This window comes from Amia ocellicauda, chromosome 8, assembly GCF_036373705.1.
Source record: "Amia ocellicauda isolate fAmiCal2 chromosome 8, fAmiCal2.hap1, whole genome shotgun sequence".
NCBI classification, from domain to species: domain Eukaryota; kingdom Metazoa; phylum Chordata; class Actinopteri; order Amiiformes; family Amiidae; genus Amia; species Amia ocellicauda.
The window spans coordinates 28856925-28869283 of NC_089857.1; the positions used below are offsets into that span (position 1 = coordinate 28856925).

The window sequence follows — 12359 nt, forward strand, 5'->3', positions numbered from 1 at the left end:
TTAAAAACCATCGTTGTCTGATGAAACAACAAAAAAAAACTGCATTAAAAAGAGTTAGCTGTCCTTTGACAACAAAAAAGCGATTCATTTTACATTCATTCTTTGTTTTAATTTGGTCTGCTTTTGTCTTTAATAAGTGAGCCTGTTTCACTTGCAGGCCCTGCTTCACCATGCCTTCCTTATTTTTTCCTTGACGTTTTGTGCATTGTTATTTAAGACTCAACACCATGTTAAATAAACCATCAATGTCGTCATAATTACATGTGTATTGATATCTACTACTTTTCTTTCAATTCAGAGGTCCAGACCAAGAAAGTTCGGAAAGTCCCTCCAGGTTTACCATCCTCAGTAAGTTTGAGTTTTTAGTTTTTAGTTTTTTACATTACGTTTTGCACCAGACTCAGTTTATCATTGTGAAACAAATCTGATACAATGTGAAGATACATTTCAAATTGTTACTTCAAAATGTTTTACTGAAAGGGCTGAAAGTAAGCTGTTCATAAAATGTGAAACTTTGGCAACTGCGGCAAGGTCGGACTTGGGGCTGTGTCGGGTATTGTCGCAGAGCAGCCTGCTTGTTTATTGTCCTCAATTTCACTGGACTAACACACAGGGAAAAAAAGAAAGAAAAGTACGATGTACAGATAGAACCCTGGGAAAACAAAAAACAATGCCGCTTGTTGTTTGTGTCTGGGCACTCAGCAGTTTTTGGTAATCGTCTGTTTCAATGTCATGGAAAACCTACCTTGCTCTTACATTGAAGAAAAATACACTAAGGAAAAAAAGGGGGAGGATACTGACCTTCTGTCTTGAAGAGTGGTCACATTTTGTCTTTGCATTGGTGGCTGAATGGAACCAGTGTGACTTTATAACACTAATAATTGGGATCTGTGTTATTTATCTCATACGAGTGGCTAGTTTGTTTGTTGGTTTGTATTCATGTATTTATTAATTTCTCTATAACCGTGGCACCCAGTGAAGTGGCCTAGCTTTAATCCCAGGATTTAGATTGGAGGATTGCAAAACAGTCGCAGTGTTTTTTTGTTGTTTTTTGTTGTTATATATATAATTTATAATATGGTAAATGTCATAGATGAGTTAACTGCGCTATCATTCCTCAGTTTTTTATTAAATGCCTGTCTGCTTCAGATTCTAGGTATCCTGGTCAGATTTTAAGTTTTTTTTTTTTGTGCCAATAAAACTAGACCTTCACAATAAACAACTGTGCTTTTGTATGTTTTTGTTTTTTTGGGTGGAAGCCTTTAAAATGTAAAACATTCCCATCTCTTGGACATCGAGAGTCTGGACTAAGATGTAGCATAAATATCAATGTTGTTTAACCAGGGCAAGATACCTGGTCCTGATGATTATGAAAAATCCCAATGTGCTCTGAGCCTCAGGACCACTGAAATCTCAGTAAACTTTGTGTTGGTATTAAGAGTGCATAAAAACTATGGTTTCTATTTGTGAGTAGGTTGAAAGTTTACAAGTATTTATTTATTTATTTATTTATTTATTTATATAATAGTGGAATGAAATGCTATGGCTTAATTTCATTTACAATATAAACATAGTGTTTGATATGAACTTGTTTTGTTTATTTGTATGTATTTTTTTGTAAATAGCATCAGACCTCTTTAACACTGTTTGTAATAACAAAAGACTGTTTTATGAACATTTTTATTTTGTACTAGTTCCAAATTATGAAGAAACATTATTGTACGTATATATTCCTTAAACTTTATTTCCTTTCATAATTGTGCTAATTTTATAATATAATAAGTGAATATAAAAATCTGTGAATGTTACAATACAATGTATTTTAAAGACAATTATTATAACTCCCATTTGCTTGGTCTCAGTAGACCGATAAAGCAATATTACAAATCTAAGAAATCAAAAAAATGATCTTAAATTCTATATATATCTGTGTGTGTGAATATATATATATATTACAATTATCAATATAATCTAAATAATACATTCAAAGCAGGGTACACATCATTCTTATTAATTAGCAGCACATAGGAAATAGGAAAAATGTAAATATGTATATGTACTTTTAGTCTGAATTACAGTTCTAATGTAAATAAAATAGTTTTCCCTTTTATGAAAAATAAAGCATTTATAATATGAAAATCTAAATATATGAAGATTGGAAATGTTTGCTCCATTCTAAAATGTGCCTGATAGCCTAATGCTTAGGTTATTTCATACTGATTAAATAATAGAAGGAAATGTCATAAAAACTAATTAGAATAAATCATTTTCAAATGAGTTCTTCTGAAATATTTGTATAGAAACAGGTCTAGATTATATGCGTTGTTTTTTTTTGAAGAAGTCGTCTTATCTTGTAAAACAATTAATTTATATGTAACCCATTTGAAAGCAAATTGCATTAAGCCAGCCTGAATTTGCTTCCTTTATTGATCTATTTTGCCAATATTATGCCAATATTATGTTTTTTTGTAATTTCATACAAAGACCTTTTCAATTAATACCCGTTAATGGAAATTAAATAAATACATTAATCAAATCTTTTTAACTGATTTATTCTGAGGTACATTAAAAAATGGCACATATCACAATACGATATTCCTCTCAAGGTGTTGTCTCAAATTTAGAAGGTGTTTTCAGCAAGCTGAGCTATGTAGCACAGACAAATGTGAATGCATTGTAATGTTAGGAAAATAGTTAAATACGTGTTCAGTGTCTATCTCTTGATGTTCATGGAGCAAGAAGTCTCATAGCATGAAGTCATAGAAATCAGCAGTGCAATTAGAAAAACATTCATTCCCTCTGCAAAGCTTTTATTACTTAAAAATAAACTTCATGCCCTTGTTGTAAATTTCTGATGAAGGAAGATTGAAATTTGGGTTGGGATATGCAATGTAAGGTATATTTCTAATTCTACATTGGCAGCCATATCTGATATTCTTGAGTTACTGGTGTAAACTGAAAGGGTTCTTGTTACTTTCTTTCCTTTAAATCATTTTCCTAGTTCACAAACCAGTTTATTGTGAGCCAAAATGTTTGCAAAGTTAATTTACTTAAACTACAATTATCCTGTCACTTCAGGGAAACCTTGAAATAATGTGGTAATCAAAAGGAAATTAGTTCACATTAGGCGGAGTGCAGTTTCTCTTGTAAATGTTTGTGTGTGTGTGTTAGTGTGTGTGTGTTAGTGTGTGGGTACATTGGTTTTTTCAATTACAATATCGAGAAACAACAGATATATAGTGTAAATTGGCATTTTCTGGAAAAAGTTGGAAGAAAAATGTAATCTGGTTGCTAATGGGATTCATTTTTTAAAAACATTGAAATGTATTTGTCAATGCATTTTTCTTACCTCTTCTTATGTACATTTGAGCAGAATGGGATTGTTTTGTGATTTCATCCAGAGAGGAGGCTGCTGATTGTCTTATCCAAAACAACTATTTGTAAGGATTTTTACTTCTTTAGTGATATTTGAATTAAAGCTTCCATACACAAATCAATAGATGCTTCTTTGTCCCAGTTTTGATTATTTTACTTGGTTCGGAGCATGTTATTTATTATAAGACATCAATCTTAAGATTCCACTGTTTATGTATAAAGTGCAGGGCCAAATCAGTCACAATACAAAGCCTAATCTGGCTATATGCCTTATGGTGTTCTGGACTCTTCGATCGTGTAATGAAGACTACAAAAATGTAGGGAAATATAATTTTGTGCATTAAGTTGTTGCATTTCTTTCTTCTCAATGGCATATATTAACCATGAAATTATTTAATTTATTGCAAAATTCAGTTTATCAATACTTCATATTATTTGGTTTGTTTTTATTGAATGCACTGTTGGCTTCAGTATTGCCAGCTCAAAGCAGTTAAATGGCACTACTTGATTCCTCTGTGAAATATAGTGGCTTTGTTATAAATTAATGTGTTTAAGCAGAACATAATTATCCAAATTGAAAAGGGCATCTTTTTTAACTTCTCAATCCAGGTCATCTCTTTCAGTTATCATGTGTTTGGCTATTTTTTCATGATGGCTATTTTTGTTCCTCTGTGTTAATATCTGATTTTGTTTAAAGTAGACAGCGTTAATTAAATTAAGCTGGGTCTACCAGAAGGCACAATAGGGATGTATTCTCACATGAGCTGTAAGCCTGTTTCCTAAGCTTGTCTGCCCCCTTCAGGCACTTTGTAGTAGAACACCTGCAATGCATTTTGTATTTTGGATGTTATTTATTTATTTATTTATTGCTAGTGTCCTTTTAAGTTTTAAGAAAAAAAGAAAAAGGTAACCATCCTCCACTATAAGGTATGCTATGAGATATGCTATGAGTCTTTTTTTTTCTTCTTGATATCTTAAGTGTAAAGGTGATTTTTCTAAATGGCAAAGTGAACCCATTTTGTGTATTCGTAATTACACCAAAACACAAAATTACATATCTTTATATAGTGTATATTGCTTGTTTTTACTATTATGTTAAAACGTGTGTGTGTGTATGTATATATTTATACACACATTTATCTATTTATACACACACACACAGATTGTTTAATTTCCATAGTCAGTGTTAAAAAAGTCCAGAGTGCACGTTTCTCTTTGTTTATTTTAGGGAAGGAGTATGATATAATTTGCCTTGTTTTTATTAGGAAGACAAATTGCAAGTTTATGCATTTTAAAAATCATGGACACCGCAGGTTTATGTGGCTTGGATAGTTTATTGACGTTTAACTGTGCTCTTGTGGCTTCCGCAATCCTGTCAGCATATGTCGTGCGATGACATTTTCAGACAGGAGAGCCTTTGCGTGCACACAGCCTTAAATTCCCTGCACTTGGCTAGTCCCTGGCTCCCTCAACATCCAGTAGGCAACATAAACTTTATTGTTTGCTAGTCCAGCTGGCCTCACTGTCTCGCGTTTGCTTTTCTCAAAGATTCAAAAGGTAGGATAGACGAGATAAGAAATGAGAATGCTACAGTACTGAGGTTTTACAAGTTTTAGTTTCCTGAAAGTGGTAGAAGAAAGAAAAAGGGGGCGTATGTGTCTATGAGTGTGTGTGTGTGTGTGTGTAGGGGGGGAGCGTTTAAGGTTTATTTTCAGGATGTGTGGATTAGCAGATATCAAGCGAGCTGATGGTTTGGCTGCCAAACAGGGGAAGTGAAAAATATTTCTCCTTTTTGCCTCCGCGTTTTCTTTCATGTAGCTATGAGCTGCGTAAAATTGCGAAGCAATGTATAGAAGGCTTGTGCCATATAGAAAGTATTTTGCCTAATTCCCATGGAGCACGCTGTGCGAGCCAGTGCCCCTTGTGGAGCTAAAGAGACGGTTATTATTTATCCCCCTGCCTTTCAGCCATTATAACACAGGATCCAAAAGAAATCACTTGACACATCGCTAATCGCTTTGGTATATTGCAACAGATTTTAATAACTGCGGACGGAAATGGACTTGGCTGTCACTTTACTTCAGCATTTTTGCGTTCGATTTATTAATATTTTCTAAGTGGGTTCAATGTAAATGAGAACATTTAACCTGATAATCTGATATGTTGTCACCTTTTTATACTTCTCCATTGTTACTTATAGCACTTCTGACAAGTAATAAACTGAACCACACATGGGAAGATTGTAAAGACAGCACTGTGAAACATATGCATTCCTTTATTATTTCTTTTTCATATTACTTTGTTTGATATGAACTTATCATTCTAATTTACTGGGATGTTTTTCATACAGAAATGTGTGAATAGCAAATGCACCATTCAGATGATGGACGTGAGATTAATAATTAAATAAATCAACTAATAATAAATAAATACAAATCTGAGTTTGTTTGACCATCTCCCTGTAGAAATAGCTGTGATGTTTGAGCATATTGTTAAGGTTTAATTAATGATCTTTCAGGTTATTGCAAAAATAAATATATATACACAATGCTTTTTTGGTGGTCTTGACAAAGCTGACTAAACTGCAAATATGTAAAAAAATTTTGCTGCAGGAGTTATTTGTTTCTTAAAATTGAACTGTGACCCAAAGTATTCTGCCTGTATATCCATCTATCTATTTCTCTATCCATGTATATATATTTACACTAAAATTTCAAGTTGCTCATGAATATGTTGGCTCCATTATTCCCTCCCTGGGTTGTCTTGGAACAGATCAATTTCATTACTCAACATTTCACTGTAGAAAATGGACAGAGACGAGTGGACGTAAGTGCTTTGATATGCGCATCACACCTGCAGATCAGTCTATGAGCCCACTACACTGTCGCCTAGTATCTCAAACACAGCCGTACAACTGCACCCCCCCCCCCAGGTAGTCAGTGATTTGTGATTTCCATTTGGGCAATTATTAGAACTCAACTAAATAGAATTTCATGATGCCAGCAGTCCAGGAACAAGTAATGTTACGTATCGGTGAATGTTTTACAAAGGAAACGGCATATTGCGTTCGAAAATGGAAACTGGAAAACTGGTATTTATGTTACACAATTAAACCCCTGCTTTCCATCAGCTGGGTATTTGGCTGTGGAGACTGAGAAAGTTGTAGCCTGGCACTGATTTATTTCTTGTTATTAAAGTACCACACATCACACATATGCATCAAGTTCACAATTTTTTTTTTAACAATGTAATGTAGTAACAATACCAGCTTTCACTTCATGATGGACATAAAAAGGCAGACCTCAGAATATTTGAAGTATGATACTTTTTAGTCTGATGAAATTTGTTCTGTCTACAAAATAATACCAAGGCAGACAATGGCCAATAATCCCTTTTGAGAAAAAACTGGTGGCTGTTGTTTTATACAAGACCATATTTTTGTTATTCACTATCAGTCGAAATGTATACATTTTTATCCCCTCGTTCTTTTTCTTTTCACTCACATGTTCATTGCATGAAACATTATACAGTGAGCGTGTGAATGAAAGACCAGTTTTAAACCCTGAAGTCTCTAGAGATGCGACTAAAACTATACTTTATGCTTCAATTCTTTGACCGGAGGGGAAAAAATCATGGGGTTATAAATGTCTTTATTTTATCAGAATTAATCAGGAAAAAAATTATTTACAAATGTTGTCTTACTATTATTTTTATTTCACATGTACCAGCTGCTCTTCATGTACAATTATATGAATGTACCCTTCATTAAAACATTCTAGGTTTATTTTTTCATTCCTTATTTGTGCATTTTAGTAAAGTAGTAGGACATTTGAACCCTTTACAACTTAATGTTGTAAAGAAATAAACTCCCATCTTGTCATCCACACACACAAACACACACTTTTCTGTGCCTTTACATTTAAAGAGTAACACTGCTCTCTCCCTTGCCAGTAATGCACTCCTTGGAAGTTTGCTAAGTCACAAGGGTTATTGCCTACGTTGACTGAGTAAGAGGTTTTTGTCATTGTACTGTACATAAAGGAAATGGAGTCAATTTCCTCTTTGGAGTTGAGCAGAAAAAACATTGGTCAAGCATGTCTGGATATTTAAAGCTTCTAGTAGGATTTCATTTGTCTTGAGGGTGTCCAGTTTGACTCCGCTTTTATTGAAGCACTTAAGCAAAGTGGTGGAGATTAGCTTGATGCTCAACTTTTGTTGACATTTGGGTGTGATATCAAATTCTGAGCCCCCTAAAAAAATCTTGTCATTATATTATTATATATATATATATAATTATATTATTGTACAAATATGCTGTCAGAAGTACTTTTTTCCTTTTGAACGGATAAGGTAAAAGTATTTGATTACTCACTGTCTGTCCTTTTAATAATATGAATACAGTACTCAATGGCCATGATAATATACTCAGTTACAAACGAAATATCTATAAAGACTTCAAATAAACACTACTGTCTCATTGGCTATTTCTGTAAGTCTTGATCGGGTGTTCATAACCCATTTCCCACTTCCTCCCTATTCATTAAATCTTTTGTTTTTCCTTGACATCGGAGCGGTACAGTTGTAACCCGTGCACCTATATCAAATTCACATCAAAGGGCCTGACTCTGATTAATGTTGATTTAAATTACGCGTGTGGTATTTTTATTCCTATGATCCCTGCATCGTACTCCAGTGCTGTCCGGATGTACTGCGCACCAAGGCAGCATTCCAGAAACACGACTGTGCTCCCCGCGCCAACTCCCGCTCTATCCCCGAACATAACCAAACACTGTGCGTCTTGGAGGAACGCCTGCTGTTTGATTCCAATCGAACTTCCCCTCAGCTCAGCTTTTATTCACAAATCCTTTCACACTCGTTTTTTGGTGCTTTAAAAAAAACACACACACGAAAAAAAAACATGTTTTTATTTATAATTTTTTTACATAAGGAAATAAACACCCTTGAAAGTTACAAAATGGAAATGTAAGGCCCACAGTTGTTTGTCTCCATTTTTCAAATATTTATGAGGTAAAATGTACTGGCAGGAATAGCTTTGTGAATATAGCCCCAGGTGTCCATGAATCCAGTAGTCCGTAGAGTAGCCAATAGTACTGCTGTAGCATCTGTTTCTATAGACTGCGGCAATGTTTTTTTTTTTTTTTTTTATGTGGTAATATTTTTTTGTTTGTTTTATTTACTAATTTAGACAGGGGGCTTTCTTAAATGGATTCAGTAAGCACTCTAGCTGAACCACTTCACATTCTGGATTTTTTAAACTCAAGACATTGTCTTCTACTGTAGCTCTGTTGATTGCTGCACACTATGTAAGACAGTTTGTGTGTGTATGTAGAATATCAACAAGAAGGTATGCTTAAGCACTTTGTACTGTAGGCACTTTTTTCTCTCTCTCTTTTCATAGCTATTAAAATACTCAACATCAGGTCTGTTTCTGACAGGCCATAAAAAAATAATAAAAAAAGAAGAATGGTTTTTGGCTTCGTTGAAACTTACACCGGACACCTGCAACCCCACTGCGGTGTGTAGGGTGATTACACAACAGCACACTCCTAGCATTGCATTAAGACACAGCACAGGTCTGCAGCGTTGCGTCCTACTAATTTGAAAACCAGTATGACTCCAAGGGTGGTCTCTTTTTCTTATTTTCCTGCTCTGGACATTTTTTGGGGTTTAATCAATTAGTGAGTGGCCTCTCCATCTTTAAAAAAATATCACACTGACAGTGTGTATGTATTCAAAGACAAGACTGTGTCATAATGTAGATTCTGTTTGGCATGCATGTTTTTTGAAGCAATGTATAGTCCTGTTACTACAAGCCACTTGTGCTTACTGCAATATGCTATCACCACACATAGCTTCTCTTTGCCTACCTATCGCACAAGCCAGATTGATGCACACTCTACACATCCTTCCACCTCCTGAGTAGATGGGTAGAGAATGGGCACATAAACCAAATTAGCACACTACTGGCACAGCTACAGATAATATAAGACTGGCTCTGTGAGCAGAGTATACATTCATTACACGTAGAAGGGGGTTTAAATGCAGTGATTTACTGGGTGTGTAAAAGCAGGCTCGAGCTCCTGCTATTCTGGCTCTGGTGTAACTTTGCACAATGCAGGGAGGGGCGGAGAGACTAGGTTCGCCCCATTGTATGCGAGTGCTGCTGCAATGAATTGTGGGTTTTATTCTTTGACCACACTGCCACGCTCCCTGCCGTAACCCAGTAACCCCTCTCCGGACCTGAAAGCGACGACTGAAGTTTGGCAGCAGGCTGCCTGGAATCAGAAAGTGGCAGAGCAATTTTGACACGTCTTGCACTGCCTACGTTGCTTTATTTAAGCAGAGTGGAGGTTATAGGACAGTGTGTTTTCATTTCAGCACATGGCTGGACTGGATGGCTTTCATATCTGAACATAGTATCACTGCTGATGGAAACAATGCAGAGAGAGGTCTGACTACGTTACTGTAGAGTATCATGCAGAAAAGTATATATTAAGTACTAGCAAGGTAGAGCAGCTGACAAATGCCACTCTTAACTTGCTGCAGTTGTGTATGTAAAGGCTACCGATATCACTTTAATATATAAATCCCTCTCTTCCATTGTTTGACTAATCTCTTCGCATTTTCATTGTATAATTGTGGGACTGGTATTAAAGCCAATGCAGGGTCGTTTTTGGAAGTATGAATTACCCAAGGAAAATAATGTATAACTGGCTGTGTGCAACAGGTCCACATAAGTAGAGTCAAAGCTTTGAAAACTTTATTTTTTTTTGCCTTATATTTCAAATGTTCTGTTTGTGCAAAAATCACAGAATCACCATAAGGGCTGCTTTGCATTTTTAATTTAGTAACTAACATATGAATAAATTTGCATATTAATTAGTTGCAGATTAAATCATGCATACATAATTGCCTCCTTACTGTGTTTAATGTTTGTCAGAATCTGCAGCCTGAGTTGATGGATGTCATTTGAAGATTACAATTTGACGTACCCTTGGAAATATTTGAGCAAATAATGCAAGATTTGAAATACCAAAATTAGCTAAAATTATAGAACAATTACTAATAAATTCTTAGAGGGAGAGGTGCAGTTCCCTTATACTAGCTGTTTTCCATGCACCGAATCATCCCCTATTCATAATCATTAATGCACCTCTTAATTACCCTGCATATGCAAATTAACACTTTCAGCACTGGATGTCTTTAGTGTACAATGTGTAAAATTAAATTAAGGTTTGTATAAAATTCAAATCAGTTCATTAAAACAAATTGAGGTTTATGCATGACATTTTTTCTTGTTTTGTTTTGTTTAAGAAAGCATTTGTGTGATCCCATGATTACATTGCACACAGTGAAATAAAGCTGATTGTAAACACAATGAGATGTGCATTTTATATGTAGCAGTTGTGTTTGTGTATGTATGCATATAGATATGAGTGTATATATCTTCATGATACAAAAATAGTATGCATATTTCTATTGATTTATATACAATTAATATTAATAAAATACAATTATATATTTGTGTGTGTATATATATATATATATATATATATGCATATAATGTGTGTGTGTGTATGTATGTTTGTGTGTGCGCACACATGTAAATACTTTGTTTTTATATTACATAATACATTACGAGACATTACAATTTATATTTTGCTTTATACTTAGACATTTGGTATGAAAACAAATTGTTACTGTGTTTCAAAATCTGTAAGATGACATAAAATGGAATTCTTTTTGAACTGCTGTTCACTTGGAACCAATCAAGAGTTTGTGATGTGACAAAACAAACAAAGAAAAAACAGAACTTCTGCGTCGGCTGTCATTTGGCATTGTAGAAATCAGAAAGCTTCTTGAGAATTCTTTGGCTGTCTCTTTAAAATATATTTTTGGAATGTTTGTCTTTTTTCTATAATTAGTAAATGCATGATATATTACAGTGTTAAGTACACATGTATATATCATAAACCCAGCCACTGCCAGAATAATGGTTTCAATCCATAAAGATAGTGGAATGAAATCAAATTCTACAAATTATTATAATTATTATTTTTAACAATAATAATAATGAGTGATAAACAGGTAATCTCATTCAGAGTATAAATTCAGAGGGTGGGGGAAATATGCAAAACTTCCTTCAAGAGATTTTCATTTTTTCTCAACTGAAGCTTTAAACAGGTGCTTTAAAATATCTGTACTTGTATTTTCCTAAGTGCAGTACTACTGTAATTCAATGACATGCCATTAGCGTTCCTGCTTTGAATCTTGTAGTTTGGAATATGAGTAATGACAAAAGCCATCAGTGAGGTCAAGATTGATATTTTGCAGGTGTTTTTGGAATGAGAACAGCTGAACGGTTGCTTTTGAGCAAGGTGTTGATCTTTTATTAACTGTCCGTGGATTTGTCCGTTTTTGAGAAATGTGCAACTGTCAGCTGTGTAGGCAAGAATTATTAACTGCATTGTGTTTCTGATGGACAAGTTTCCTTAGTCAGTATGAGAAGAGTAAAGTTTGTTTTGGGGAAATGTAGTATATTTGGAATCTCTTGTTTTCTGAACGATGCATCGTTTGTTTTTCTGAATTCCTCCGAAATGCTTTTGCGTTTTGTTTGCTGAAGCAAGGCTGGCCCCTGTTTTGTTTATTTTTCCCTCAAAGAATTGCTTAGTCTCACTTCAATCCTCCGATTGGTTGAAGCTGCTTGTGTCAGTGGGCTACTAGTGTAGAGGTCAACCACCCTTTTTGTGAAAGATTGCCCCTTTAATTAGATATATTTTACTTCTAAAGATTTAATAAAGAAATATTTAGACACCTTTTTATGATATAATTCAAATAGTACTTTATGAAATTCAAGATTTGCAAACGTTTTATGGTATTAAATATAGTTTATATCTAGGAACTATATTTTACAGATTTTCAATGTTTTTCAATGATGAGAGACATAGTCCACTACTTTAGAA

At 34.4% G+C, this 12359-nt stretch overlaps 1 protein-coding gene across 11 annotated transcripts in view; it reads left to right on the forward strand.

The window, feature by feature from the left end:
* The window catches only part of tcf4 (transcription factor 4), a 182009-nt gene that overhangs the window by 106506 nt on the left and 63144 nt on the right, over positions 1-12359 (forward strand). For all 11 annotated transcript variants that reach the window (XM_066710936.1, XM_066710938.1, XM_066710937.1 and 8 more), the window contains one exon: positions 299-348. In XM_066710936.1, coding sequence (XP_066567033.1) covers positions 299-348 — 50 coding nt within the window. The remainder of the gene's footprint in view (positions 1-298; positions 349-12359) is intronic.